Raw genomic sequence first — 13,775 nt, 5'->3', positions numbered from 1 at the left:
GATTGATTGATTGATTGATTGATTGATTGATTGATTGATTGATTGATTGATTGATTGATTGATTGATTGATTGATTGATTGATTGATTGATTGATTGATTGATTGATTGATTGATTGATTTGATTTGATTTGATTTGATTTGATTTGATTGATTGATAACAGCAATCAAAGCAAATATGTCCAAGGGGGTGGATATTTTTTATACATGTATTTATCACAGTTTAGATTTAGAGTTCAGAATAATATATTGTGGTAAAGATTTGTTTGTCCCTTCTGAAGCCTACATGAAATCAAGGAAAACTGCAATTTGCCATTTGAAATGTGAAGCGTTCAGTTAGATAAACATACATGTTGTCAGTACTACCACAGAGAAAAATAAAAAAATGTGTGATAACATTCTTGCACGAGTTGTTAAAAAAATTCTTTCCTTGAAGGTAACTTGTCTAGATCAAGTGCATCTAACCTTTAAAGAGCATTTGCTAACCATTAGTGCTATTAAATATTATGAGTTGTGTGTGTGATGAGAATTTTAAAGTGTGTGTGTGTGTGTGTGGGGGGGGGGGGGTATGAGTGTGTGTGGTTCAAGTTCCACCATTTTTGTTCTGAGGCAGATGCTGAGTCTGTGTTCATCCAGGTGTAAAGCCCACACTGATTGAATAGTCACATACTTTAGAGTACTTAACATGCAAGGACATGCAATATCAAGGACTTCATACATACACTGTGTACATTCACTTCATATGCTGCTTTGCCACTCACTACAAATATCAATGTCAGGACCTTCATTTCATTTTATTTTATAGATATACTTTTTTAAATATTTTTATACCATATAGTACAATTTAAGACAGTATCATGCTTTTATTATTTCATTTTATGCTTATGTTTAATAAATGTTTTAATGTTAAATGGTTATTGTTGCACCATGTTTAATAAATGTTTTAATGTTAAATGGTTATTGTTGCACCGGGGTCTGAGAGTAATGTCATTTCAATCCTGTGTATGTCCTGTACATATTGCAGCTTTTGACAATAAAGTGACTTTGACTTTGACTGATGCACATGCAGACGAACCTTCACAGAGAGCCATTATTCAAATAAAATCTTCACAATCCCTTCTTTAATATCCATTTTCTCAGACTTCCTTCTGTCTTTTCTCTTTTCTGCAGTCAAATATGTCCACGACCAGGAGCTCAGGAGACATCGCTGTGGACCTCACAGAAATCAACGCCCAGCGAATCAATAAACTCTCCAATATCTCCAGCAAAGATCCGCTAATAATGGCCAGTAATGGAAGCCTTATCTCGACAGGTAATCTGAGTTAATCATATAACTTCTGCTGTTGCACATCAGATGGACGAGTGATGAACCGTGGTGATAATTTGTAGTTAATCTGGTGTGTGTGCTCATCCCAGGTTCTGCTGATTCTGAAGTAATTGAGGAACAGAGGAAAGAAAAGATCGCTGAATTAAAACAGAAGGAGAAGGACCTTCAGAACAAACTGGACCAGAAACTGGTAGAGCTAAAGAAGATTTGCATAAGGGAAGCTGTGAGTAGCCCTGACTTTTGTTTAGTTTCCAGATTTGTCCAGCTCTCTGTGGTTTCCAAACTGATGGCAGGTTGTTCTTTTTTATTTGCAGGAGCTGACAGGTAAACTGCCTAAAGAGTATCCCCTGGCTGCAGGGGAGAAAACTCCTCATATCCGACGCCGTGTTGGGACCGCCTTCAAGCTGGAGGATCTGTCTTGTGAAGAGGTTGGTATAGATTGTGTTTGGTTATTTATGTTGTTCTTTATTTCTGTTTTGTCGTGTATGGTAATATCATCACACTCTTATTGCACCACTGTGTTTGTTAAGACCAGTTTGAATTTTTGAAATAGGGATTAAGAGTTTAATGTGTGGATTCATATTTCATAATGCTTTAAAGAAACAAAGAACTGTTCCAAATTTTAGCTTGTTACCCCCTGCAGCTCAGCTAATATTCTGAATGTGAATACTTTTAGGAATATGAGTTTGAAATCTAACTAGAGAAATTGCATTTCCTGCGAAAATGCAGTGTGAATGCTTTTTGCAGAAGACCCTACTAAAAAACAGCTGAAATTAGCTAAAAACATACTTTAATGTAGCGTAAATGGAAGAACAAGCCGAAGTTAGGAGAAGAAAGCAGAAAGTACACATATTTGTTGAATTATGTTTAAATAAACAGAAATGAGCACATACATTAGGAAATAAGCTAAAAAAAAAAAGGCTGAAAAGTAGCTGAAAAGGCAGAAAGAAGCTTAAACTACCAGAAGGAAGTGGGAGGAGCTGAAATGAGCCCAAACACGTGGAATTAGCTGAAAAAGCTGAAACTAGCAGAAATAAGCTGAAGGGAGCATAACAAGCTGAAATTAGCTGAAATAATTTTATTAGATTTAAAGTAGCAGAAATTATCCTGAAAAACCTGAATTTATGTGAAAACAGCTGAAATTAACTAAAAAAAAGTAGCTGAAAAGGTAGAGCAAGGTTAAAATAGCAGAAGAAAGCAGAAAAAAAACATGTTTGCTATTAGACTGAAAGAAGCAGAAATGAGCACAAAGAAGTGGATATTATCTGAAAAAAGCTTAAATTAGCAACAACAACAAAAACAGCTGAAAAGTAGCTAAAAAGCAGAAAGAAGCTTAAATTACCAGAAGGAAGTGGAGAGAGAGCACATTTTTCCTGAATTAGGCTGAAAAAAAGTTGAAATTAGTGAACAAATTTGGAATTAGCTGACATTGCTAAAATTAGTATAAAAACAGCTAAATACTAGCTGAAATAGCAGAAAATGCTGAAACGTGCATAAATTCAGGTCTCTCTTGTAAATGAGTCCTCGAGGCTCAATGGGATTTACCTGTCTAAATAAAGGTTAAAATAATAAGCTGAAAGGAGCAGAAAGAAGTTAGAAGAAACACAAAAATGTTGTAGTTAGCTGAAAGAATCTAAAAGGAGCACAAAACAGTTGAAATTAGCTGAAAAAAGTTTGACTTTGTACAAGGAAGCTGAAAGAAGCTGAAGCAGAAGAAAATGTGAAAGGAGCAGAAAAAGGTTGTAAACAGATCTAAAGATTTGAAGGATGTAAAATGAGATCAATTATTTTTTATAAGAAAAAAAATGGCAGAAAAGGCTAAATATTTCAAAAAGCTAAAATTCCACCAATGCCAAAAGTCATAACACCCTTCTCCTGAAAGAGCTGAACGTTTTGATATAGGATTTGTTAAAAATGCACAAAAATTGTGGAACGAGAAAGATGCTGAAAAACATAGTAAAGAAAAATGGATCACAGTAGAGTGAACGCTTCATAAACATTCACACAGTAAAGTATGATGTTGGGATCTAATCCTTGTTGCTTCTGTTACCTGGGGCTGGGATATTTGAACTCTGTGTCTCAGCTCAGAGGAGTGCTGTAAGAAGAGCTGCGTGTGTGTTTTTGGAAACTCCCCACTAACTGTGTGGGTGTTGTGTGTTTCCCAAAAGGACCCACATCTTAAAAATCTGGAGGGCAGGTTTGCCTTGCAGCTGAAGATTGTAGAAGCAGCCTTGAAGCTAGTCAGTGAAGCTGACCTCAAAAGAACGGTGAAGAAGAAGAGGAAAAGCAACTACCTGGATGCTCTGGGGCAACTGGAGCAGATCAAGAAAGAGATAAATGAGTATAGAATGTCCAAAGGAAGAAAACCCTCTCCGAGAGCTTCACTCCTCTTCACAGGTAGAACATGTACAGTGAACACTGCTGGCATATCATAGCTTGTTGAGTTTGTTGTCATTCAGAATGTTTTGTGTGTCAATTCTTAGAAAATGTTTTTTTTCCATCTCAAGACGACGCCCACGCCTCAGACCTCAGCTCTCTCTCTGACAGCCTCACCCTGGATGATGGTAAGTGTTCTCCATGTGCACGTGTTTACCCTCAGTCCCTAATCAACCGTTGATCACTTTGACCCAGTTTGTTTTTGTCTCCCAGACGATGAACTTGGTTCTCAGAGGCAACGGTCTCGATCTGTCCAGTATTCCCCAAGACCACACCACGCAGACACTCTGGACATTTATTACAACAATGACAGACGAGCCTCTACCCATGACCAGCTTTCAGACACGAGGTACGGACTGATATTCCTAATTCCCAGTGTCTCTGCGTCTAATGAGGAGGCCCGGAGCAGCAGCAGCACCTACAGTACACTTGGTGCTTCAGACACAGCCTTGAGTTACTGGCCAGGGATGCTCTGGTGTAACCCTGATAATTTATTTTTTTAAAATAAGCTAGACAGACAAATATTTACAAGCACAAAGGTTATGAAAACAGCTGAATGATCAAAGTAAACTATAATCTGTTCCATCAGATAAAGATGAAATATGCAAGTGAAAAACACAGCTGTTGTGCATTCTGTGAAGATACCTTCACTCTTGTTGCATTGTTAGCCTGAGGCGTGGAGCTAGTACAGACCTGCAGAACAGATCCAGAGCTACATTCCTGACAGACCCCTCCTCCAGCTGCTGCGTCTACAACAATCTCTGCCTTATCAGTTAAACTCACTGACTTCAAAATAGACAGAAAAAAAAACATGTTGCTGCCTGTGAAGGAGTAGGCAACAGGGCCATGTCGAGACAAGAAGAGAGGGGAGGAACGTTAATGTAGTGAGAACAGTAGCTGCTGCCTGGATGTTTATACTACAGTGCAGGTGGTGTGTTACTAGGGACAGCTGTGGATGAGTGGTTAGAGCAGTCCTCCAGTGGGAGAGTTGGGGGTTCGACTCTACCAGCAGTCACATGTCACACTGAACCCCTCATTGCCTCCAATGTGTGTCCCATCGGTGTATGAATGTGATCTAAAACACTGATTAGTCTACACATTAGTAGAGTGCTGTATGAATGGGTAAATGAGGGCACATGTTGTGTTGTAAAGAGCTTTGAGTGTCTTTATAAGATAGAAAGGAGCTATATAAATACAGTCCATTTACTCTCTGCTGCAAAGATAAGACGCTATTATAACACATTGTTACATGAAAATAAAACCATTTCATTATTTAATGATAATAACTTGTAAAAGAATAGACTTTTGCTCCATTTATCAAGTAACGCCTGTTTTCTTGTCATTCATTTTCTTTTAGTTGAGGGTAGCTGAGTCAGTGGAAAAGACTGCAGACTAAAGAGGTGAATGTTCTTATCTGCATTTCAGATTCATTTCTGACCAAGTCAAGGAGTCGCTCCACTACAGTTACACTGATGCCTTATCAGGCTACAGCAGTCCGCACAAACCAGCTTCCAGACAGCCGCGTGACGCCCGCAGCATGCCCGCTACTCCCCTCCTCACCCGCAATGCCTACAGCAGCACACAGCTCAAGTAAGACGTCGGAGATTAAATTATATTACTTTTAAATTCCTGTTTCATAAACAGCTCTTGTACCAAGTCGACACAGATTAATTTTGATTTCACTTGCAGATCAGAGGACGCTACACAACACTTCCGGCAGCGGAGCGGGAGCCTGGAGTCCCAGTCTCAACTCATGACGGAAACCAAACCGCCCGTACCGACGTTTGTCGTGTCCCCCGCCCGGCGCAGCAACAGCACTGATGTCCTCGATGACGGCTCCTCCTACACAAGCCAGTCCAGCGTGGAGTACAGCGCTCCTGGAAACCACACCCACAGGCACCGAGCTCGTGGCCGCCACAGAAGAGACATGTACGCCAACACTGGAAGCATGCCCAACCTGGCCCAGCCGGACACTCGTTGCTACGCCTACCAGCCTCAGGCGCGGCCCACCACCACGGCCTATTACATCACAGGCTATCCCAACTACGTCGAGCCGGAGCCTCACGCCAACAGAGTCTATATGTATGAAAACGAGATGGAGGGACACTATAATGTCAACCCTCCTCACAACCACACACAAGCAGCTTACCACAGCCATGATGTGCACGGGCAGTACTGTTCGGACGAGATGGACGGTGTTTCATATAACCTTTATGCCACGCTGCGACCTCCTAGAAACCATCCGGTACCTCGGAACAACGAGCAGGTCAGCAAGAATTTCCAGAGAGCACTGGCAAATAAACACTTGTTAGACTGGTACGAACGGAACACGACACAGAGACAGTATGACTACACGTATGACAGGGGATCCCAGCAGAACCTGAGCTGTCACACCATGTCTGGATATTATCCCCAAAGCACCAGGTCCATTTCCTACACAGCAGGTTAGATCACTGGATCACCTTTCTCTGTCTGATGGTACGTTCTTCATATGTTTGGTCAAATGGTAATCTGTCCCGTTTGTCTCCAGGATCAATGGCTCCTTCCAGCAGAACCTGGCATTCTGCCACCAGTGGTCGTGGCATGTCGGATTATGGCATGTCCGTGCACGAACCTCACTCCTATTCCTACACTGCGGTCCCCTACAGCCACTCCGCCCACAGCAGGTGAGGGGAAAAAACATGGCCTCAGCTTTTCTTCTGATCCAATAAGCCAATCGCTGATCCTCTGTATCCCCAAAGCTAAGTGTTAGTAATTAATTACCAAGGATCGATGGCTGAAAAAATGTCAAATGCTATTTGGCTTTGTAATCCTTAACAAACAATACTGTACACTTATTTGTAACATACTGTGTAACTGTGTTTCTTTCTTTTACAACTCGAGTTGTAAAACTTAACCCATGAGCGATCAGCTCTTACTTGGTCAGCCTGGTTCAGCAGCAGGATTATAGGATCTGTTCAGGTCTTCCTCAGAGTTTAAGAGTACTTCTGCGCTCATTGACTGTCCACCGGGCCCCTCTCTTATAGATGCGGCACTTCCCAGCTTTTAAAAGGCTCCTGGCACAGCCCTGACGGCCAGAGACGCTGTACTCTTTTCTCTGCTAGCTCTTCCTCGTCCGGTTCTTCTTCCACTTCCTCCCTGCCCTCTTCCTCATATTCCCCGGGCTGTGGAGTCAGGCAGGTGGCCTCCAGCCTTGCTGCACACGCACAGTTCTCCAGAGGGCACAGGCTCAGTAAGGTGCCTGCTGCCAGAGGTAGCTCATAGTAAGTAAAGAACCATAGCCTGAGCCCGTGCGCTTGCCTCTTGTCATCGTGTCCGCAGCATAATCTTACTGTTTTTTTGCCTGTTGGTGTTTTGGAGTGAACTTGGCATATTTTTGAGCTGTTTAATCCTTCATCATCTTTTATGAGAAAATAACTGCATGGCTTGTTTTAAAGATATGCCTGAGCTGCTCCCTCTGTCAGGTGGCATATTTTCATTCAGTGGTCACATTTCAAACCGGTTTTGTTTGCTTTTGCATTTTATCATCCTCTTAGCACATACAGGGCCTGGCCACATGTCGCAATTCAACCAGGACCTTTGACCCCACCCACACACACACACACACACACACTAACTTTATACACACATGCCTCACAGACATTTAGTGGCATAGCTGCAATGGGATGTTGTTGTCTCTGCCAGTAACCAGAAAATTATCCACCTTTTTCCAAATAATCTAGCACAAAGAGTGAGAGACAAAAGTAAAACTAGGTCAGGTGGTTACCATAGTGATGGCGACAAGTTTGTGTGTTTTTGATTGTAAATAGACTGCATTTATAGCCCCCTTTACTAGTCTTACTCCTTAAAGGGCTTTACGCTACAGACACTTTGGTGGAGAGAACAGGGATCAAACAGACAAACTGGTAATTGGCTGATGATTCCTCCTGAGCCACAACTGTCCCATGTTCATGCAGCGAAGACAAACAGAAACACAAACTTGTTCTTGTGATCTTCAAGTTATTTATAAGGTGTTTTGTGTGAGAGCTGCTGTGTTGCAAAGGGAAAATGTGACCTCTGAACATTGTGCATTTTCATTATTTAGAGCGGTGCATGTGTGGAATATCAGTCTGCATTTTTTATTTGTTCATAAGTGACGACGTTTGGTCCTGCAGTTGACACTTGTTTTAATATTAGCATGTATGAAACACAGGTGTTAACATGCACAGGGTTTTATTTTTACATTTCCTGCTACCATCATGTGGGCTAACGTTCTTCCATCTTGTTTGTTCCAGATCCTATGTAGATATAAACCACGTGGACTCCCACATCAGCAGCCAAATGTGCAGCAGTGGAGATCCAGATGACGAGCACATTTACTGGCACGAAGGCTCCAAACCAGGAACAATAGTTTAGCTGCCTGCTGTGGGAGTTTTCACTCCCGACAAGCCTCCATTGTGCCTTGGACTGCACTTACCTGTTTTTGTATAAAGAAGATTCAAAGAATGAAGGAACTGTTTTTTGGAATCCAGCCTGTAAACAAATGAAGTGCTCTCATTTTCAGTTCTTTCGGCTGCAGTTTCCAAAGGCTTGAAGTGTTTGTGGAGGAGGTACCACCTGTGCACTGAAGCTGGGCTCTGTTGGACTGTGGCCCAGCCAGAGGGAACTCTAACTGAACTTTGACAGTGTTGGACTGCAGAGTAACTTTACCAACCGAGGACTGAGAGGGTCTCTGAGCGTCGACGAACAACAGACATGACTGATGCTGTTCTGTTTTATGAACACTGCAACCATGAAGGATTGATGAGAACGATATAAATGAAGGATTGAACTCAGCAACGTTATTAAAAAAGGCTTTTCTTTGAACAATGGGCAGTAACTACATCCAGTTTTTCACTTGTTGCTTTTCCTTTACTAAGTATTCAGTTTGTCACTACGTTCAGAAAAATCGAGCCAAATACTTATTTGTTGCACCAAGTATTACAAGTCACCAGTCTGATTTTACTGCCACTAATGGTTTTGATTGCTTTTTTTAAATGTGGTTATTTGATCCATGCTGGAAATCATGGGCTGGTGCTCGTCTTTTCTCTTTAGAGAACCAAGACGTAAGTGTTGCTGTTGTAAATACACTGGTTCAGTTCTCCTTTTTTTAGAGCATTTTTATGTAAAACAAACAAACATTGTAATATATAGTGATCTATAATTGTTAAGCTGGTTCTTAGTCATTTGTATAATTGCATTTGTTTGGATTAAAAAACATTTGAATCAGTTATTTGGTGAAACGCCTTGTTTTTCTGGCCATCGTTTACAAACGAGACATTAGTTACATAACTTAAAGTCTCATTTAATCAGATCAGACGTGTAACATCAGTTTGTTGTTGTCGTCTTAATGGTTTGGAGACCGTCTGTTCAGAGATGCACAGCTGATGGTTTCTGTGCCTTACACAATGCAACAGACCCAGAACAGAAAATATGAATAAATGAGATGATTTGAATCATTCAGATCTCCGGTGCTCAGCTGTTTTCCTGCTGTAGGGCTGTTGTCAGGCTGGTTTTGTGCGTTCCTGTGTCGTGAACCAAGCAAACCGGTATTTAAAGCCCGGCACACCCTCTCTGTAACCTCTGCTGTCATCCGTGTGAACAAGATACAGTTTATAGCACCAAACCCTCCCTGTAGGCATCAGTGTTGGTCTGCTGTGCACGTGTTGTCCATGCCCGCCCCTCCACCCTCCATATATTGTACAAACCTCCCCCCCCCCCCTTCCTCCCTCACACACATTTTTCTGCCACCAAGCAGATTTACTCTCACAGCGTTCTGCTTGTTGGGCGAGCTCAGGGGAGGTCCCAACCAAACACCTTCACGATGTCTGCTTTACTTACTTGGAAGGCATGTTTGGGGGGGTGAGGGGGTGGAGCTGTTCATCCAGCTGTCGTCCCACCCCCCCACCCCCCCAGGTCTCTGCTGCTTCACACCAGCTGCAGCCAGACAACGGGAGACTAGTTGACACTCGACTACAAAAACAAAAGGCCCTATGTACTCAGCCTTTACTTAAGTCTGTACAGAGACTCTGATGTGGACGGTGGCTCAGGGCTTGGTGCAGCCACACTCTGGTTCAGACTGAAATGTCTTGTCCAAAGAATATGAGCTGGCGTCAGATGACTGTATTCAGTTTCTATTGTTGTTCAGGGATGAGCTCTCGAGGGAACAACCTCTCTTCATTCAAGCTCAAGTTTAGGTGTGCAGCCCAGCAACCATAGTTTCAGTTTGCTTTCTTTATGTTAATAAAACACTCCTGGTTGTAACTTTGCTCTTAAATATGTAAAAGTGTGGTAATTGCTCCGGAGCTAACAGTGAACACCCAGAGTTTGACTTCTGAAGCAATATTCAGCAGATGGACAGAAAAGTTAGCGATGATTTGATCACTTCAAAGTAATGTTCTGTGTAAAAGTTCTGAATAAATATCTTACCTGTTGTAGATACTTTAGCTCTTTGAATGGTCACAGCTGGGATAAATGTGGTTTGAGGTGACAGGATGGGTGAGCTAACAGCTCAAATAGCCAAGACCAAGACAGATTGCTGTTTTAAAACAGCAGCTTGTGCAAATGATTTTCCATGAACTTTAAACCATAATACTTTTAATTAAAGGATATTTAATTAGAATTATGTGGCTAGTTTTGAACAACAATAGCAGCAGCTAGCTATAGCACTTTGGGTGCAGATGGAAATAATTTCATATCATTTCTGTGAAAATATTTGTGTAATGTAAAGTTGATGGAGATGTAAAAGTTGAAATACTATTAGCGTTTGTAGGAACCGCTATGAAGCTATAAAGAATAAGAGGGTTTGTTTGTGTTACAGCTATCACAGTCTTCAAAATTTCCCAAAGATTAATTCCAAAGCTGCTGCTTAAAGTTTCATATGCAGATATTTCTGCAAAAATATCAATTTCCTGCCAGAAGTGACCCAAGTAGCACTGGAGGTGTTGCCCTCTCCGCTACTATTTGCAACACACAGAATTTTATGACAATAACAATATCGTGCAAAACTGATGCGGTTGTAAAAGTCATGAATTGTGCTCGTATGAGCTGTTTTGTAGAGTGGAGTCATTTCAGGACGGCAGAAATCCACTTCAGCCTTGGCTGTGTTTGGATTAGCTCTTTGCACATTAGTCCTTTCAGAATAAAACTATTTCAAAATAAGGTCATTCAAAGAGCCATTTAAATGGTAAATGGACTGTACTTATACAGCACCTTTCTATCTGATCAAGATACTCAAAGCTCTTTACACTACAATCTGTGTCCTCATTTACCCGTTCATACAGCACTCTACTAGATCTCTACAAAGCTAATTGAACAAATCATTCTAAAGAGACTAATCAGAGCTTTATCACATTCATACACTGATGGGACACACATCAGAGGCTATAAGGGGTTCAGTGTCTTGCCCAGGGACACTTCGGCATGTGATTGCTGGTGGATTCGAACCCCCAACTCTTGTATTGGAGGACGACTGCTCTAACCACTCAGCCACAGCCGCCCCATTTAGAATAAGTAAGATATTTATTATTTTACCTTTTACATAGAACCCCACTCCAAACTGGCCAAAATACTTTAATTTAAAAGTGTGCTCATGTTTACTGTCTGTAAAAGAGGAGGTCTTTTTTTAAAGGATAATAATATTTTCTTAACAGATCAGCAGATTCATCAATATCTATTGACTGCTGTTGAAAGGCTGTGTGTGTTTGTCTTTGTCTGTTAGCAAAATATCTCATGAATCACAAGGCAGTTTTTAATAGTTCGGTAGTCCCTCGCTACTTTGCGGTTCTGGTGGGGAGTAACAAGTGATGACTGAGTGTGATTACAGCCTGGCACATGTCATGACAAAGTTTACTGAACTTGAACTGAACTTCGACTACTGTATCCCTACTACGTTGTTTTTCACTTATCGCGGGTGGGCGTGGTCCCTAACATCCGCAATAAATGAGCGACTACCGTACTGGATGTACATCTACAACTGATAATGTTTTGTAATCAGTACATTTCAATATGGCCCCATGCACAGCTTAATAACTTTAGCAAGCATAAAAATGACTATAACTCAGTCATCAAAGTTCAATCATCCAGGTACAAAATCCAATAATGGTCAGTCAGGTCATCTGGACAGTTTCTTTTTTTTTTTTGGAAAGATGTTTTGCCCTCTATCCGGAGGGCTTCATCAGTCTGAGGAGTCCCAAGTAAACTTTCCCCACTAAGCAGTGCACTCCTTTAGTGGACCAACCAGTTTGCTGGTGATACAATGGTTTCTGGGGGCTGTCCTGTCCCCTGTCGACTCCTACCAGTTAGGCAGCCACAGCCAAAGTAAATAAATAAAGTACTATATGTCATCATTATATGTCCCCATACAAAGACGAAATTAGTTCTCTGCATTTAACCCATCCCACCTGGGATACACCCAGGTGGAGCAGTGGGCAGCTATGTACGTGACTGGGGAGTGGTTCAAGACATCAAAATTCATGTTCAATCATCCAAGTACCAAATCCAATATAGTCATCAGTCTGATGAATTGATCATTATTGGATATTCAATTCAATTCAATTCAAAAATGCTTTATTAATCCCAAAGGGAAATTATTTGTTGTTGTAACTCGTTATCCTCATTTCATTAAGAGACGTTATAGATGCTGATGGCTGTAGGCAGGAAGGATCTCTTGTAAAGGTCCATCCCACAGTGGATTCTAAGAAACTGGCTGCAGATGCCATCCGATCCGTCCACCCAGACTCGGCTGGCCTCTCAGTTCCCCCAGGCTGTAGGACCACCCGAATGCTGGGCAGAATTCCTCCCAGAGCGATGGCCACTCCTCCCAGCAGTCTGCTGAGCTCCTCGTCGCTGCGGACAGCCAACTGTAGGTGCCGAGGGACGATCCTGTCCTTCCGCTGTCATGAGCCATGTTTCCTGCTAGTTCCAGGATCTCAGTGGTCAGGCACTCGAGCACAGCTGGCAGGTAGATGAGAATGCATCCACAGAACATCCTTTTCAACTTATTTGAGATTTGGGGCTGTAGTTGAGATATTTTTTGAGCTTTTGAGATGCTAATCAGCTGGTTGGTTGTAGAAAACTGCCTTGTTGCCATGGTTACGCATCATAACAAATGTCCAAAACTAAAAAAGTTTCAGTAAAAATCCTTCCAGCTGCACAGCATCCGATACCAGAGGAAACAATCATCCAAAAAATGTGATTTACATCCAGAAAAAGAGGAATTAAAGTTTCCAAAAGCAAAATCTTAGAATGAAAGTAACAGAGCTGCTCCAACATGCAGCCACCTTGAGCGGCGCAATTCTAGAACAATATATAACTCAGTCAGTCAGGATATAACTCAGTCATAGATATTAACCTTGTATTTAATGTGGTAGTAGCTGAGACTGATGTCCAACACATACTCCCAATGTTAACTGATCACACAGGCGCTTTGTTTAATTCAAATTCAAAAATACTTTATTAATCCCAGAGGGAAATTAAGTATCAAGTATTGTCGTAGCTCATCATCCTGGTTTCATTCAAGAGTTGTTAGAGGCTGATAGCTGTGGGCAGGAAAGATCTCCTGCAGTAAAGCCGAAGAATCTGGCCACAGATACTGATCCGTCCACCCAGATCCAGCTCGCTGTCAGAACCGGCTGGCCTCTCGGTCCACCTGGGCAGCAGGATTGCCCGAAAGCCAGACAGAATTCCTCCCTGAGTGATGGTCACTCCTCCCAGCATTACTGCAAAAGTAATTAAGTACTTGCTTTTAAAAATACTTAAAGTCAAGTCAATGTTATTTATAGAGCACATTTAAAACAGAACCTGTTATCAAAGAGCTTAACAACAACAACAATCAATGAGTAAATTAAAGAGAAAAATATATAAACATATATATATACAATACACTAATTGTTGTAATGAGGAGTTACCCAAGTGAACAGACTGAGAGGAAAACAGAACCAAACTCAAACGTAATTGAAAAAGTTTATTTTACAGTGAGAGGAAAAAATAAACTAT

The 13,775-nt window shown here is 41.5% G+C and overlaps 1 protein-coding gene across 1 annotated transcript in view; it reads left to right on the top strand.

The window, feature by feature from the left end:
* frmd4ba (FERM domain containing 4Ba) overlaps positions 1 to 7,025 on the top strand; it is a 51,486-nt gene extending 44,461 nt beyond the window's left edge. The window contains exons 15-24 of the mRNA XM_037679139.1: positions 1,169 to 1,310; positions 1,415 to 1,548; positions 1,640 to 1,753; positions 3,494 to 3,722; positions 3,833 to 3,889; positions 3,975 to 4,110; positions 5,187 to 5,351; positions 5,451 to 6,205; positions 6,292 to 6,427; positions 6,788 to 7,025. Coding sequence (XP_037535067.1) covers positions 1,169 to 1,310; positions 1,415 to 1,548; positions 1,640 to 1,753; positions 3,494 to 3,722; positions 3,833 to 3,889; positions 3,975 to 4,110; positions 5,187 to 5,351; positions 5,451 to 6,205; positions 6,292 to 6,427; positions 6,788 to 7,025 — 2,106 coding nt within the window. The remainder of the gene's footprint in view (positions 1 to 1,168; positions 1,311 to 1,414; positions 1,549 to 1,639; positions 1,754 to 3,493; positions 3,723 to 3,832; positions 3,890 to 3,974; positions 4,111 to 5,186; positions 5,352 to 5,450; positions 6,206 to 6,291; positions 6,428 to 6,787) is intronic.
* Positions 7,026 to 13,775: the final 6,750 nt, after the last annotated feature.

This window comes from Nematolebias whitei, chromosome 7 (assembly GCF_014905685.2).
Source record: "Nematolebias whitei isolate Nwh7 chromosome 7, NemWhi1, whole genome shotgun sequence".
NCBI classification, from domain to species: domain Eukaryota; kingdom Metazoa; phylum Chordata; class Actinopteri; order Cyprinodontiformes; family Rivulidae; genus Nematolebias; species Nematolebias whitei.
This window is presented reverse-complemented; position numbering and strand designations above follow the sequence as displayed.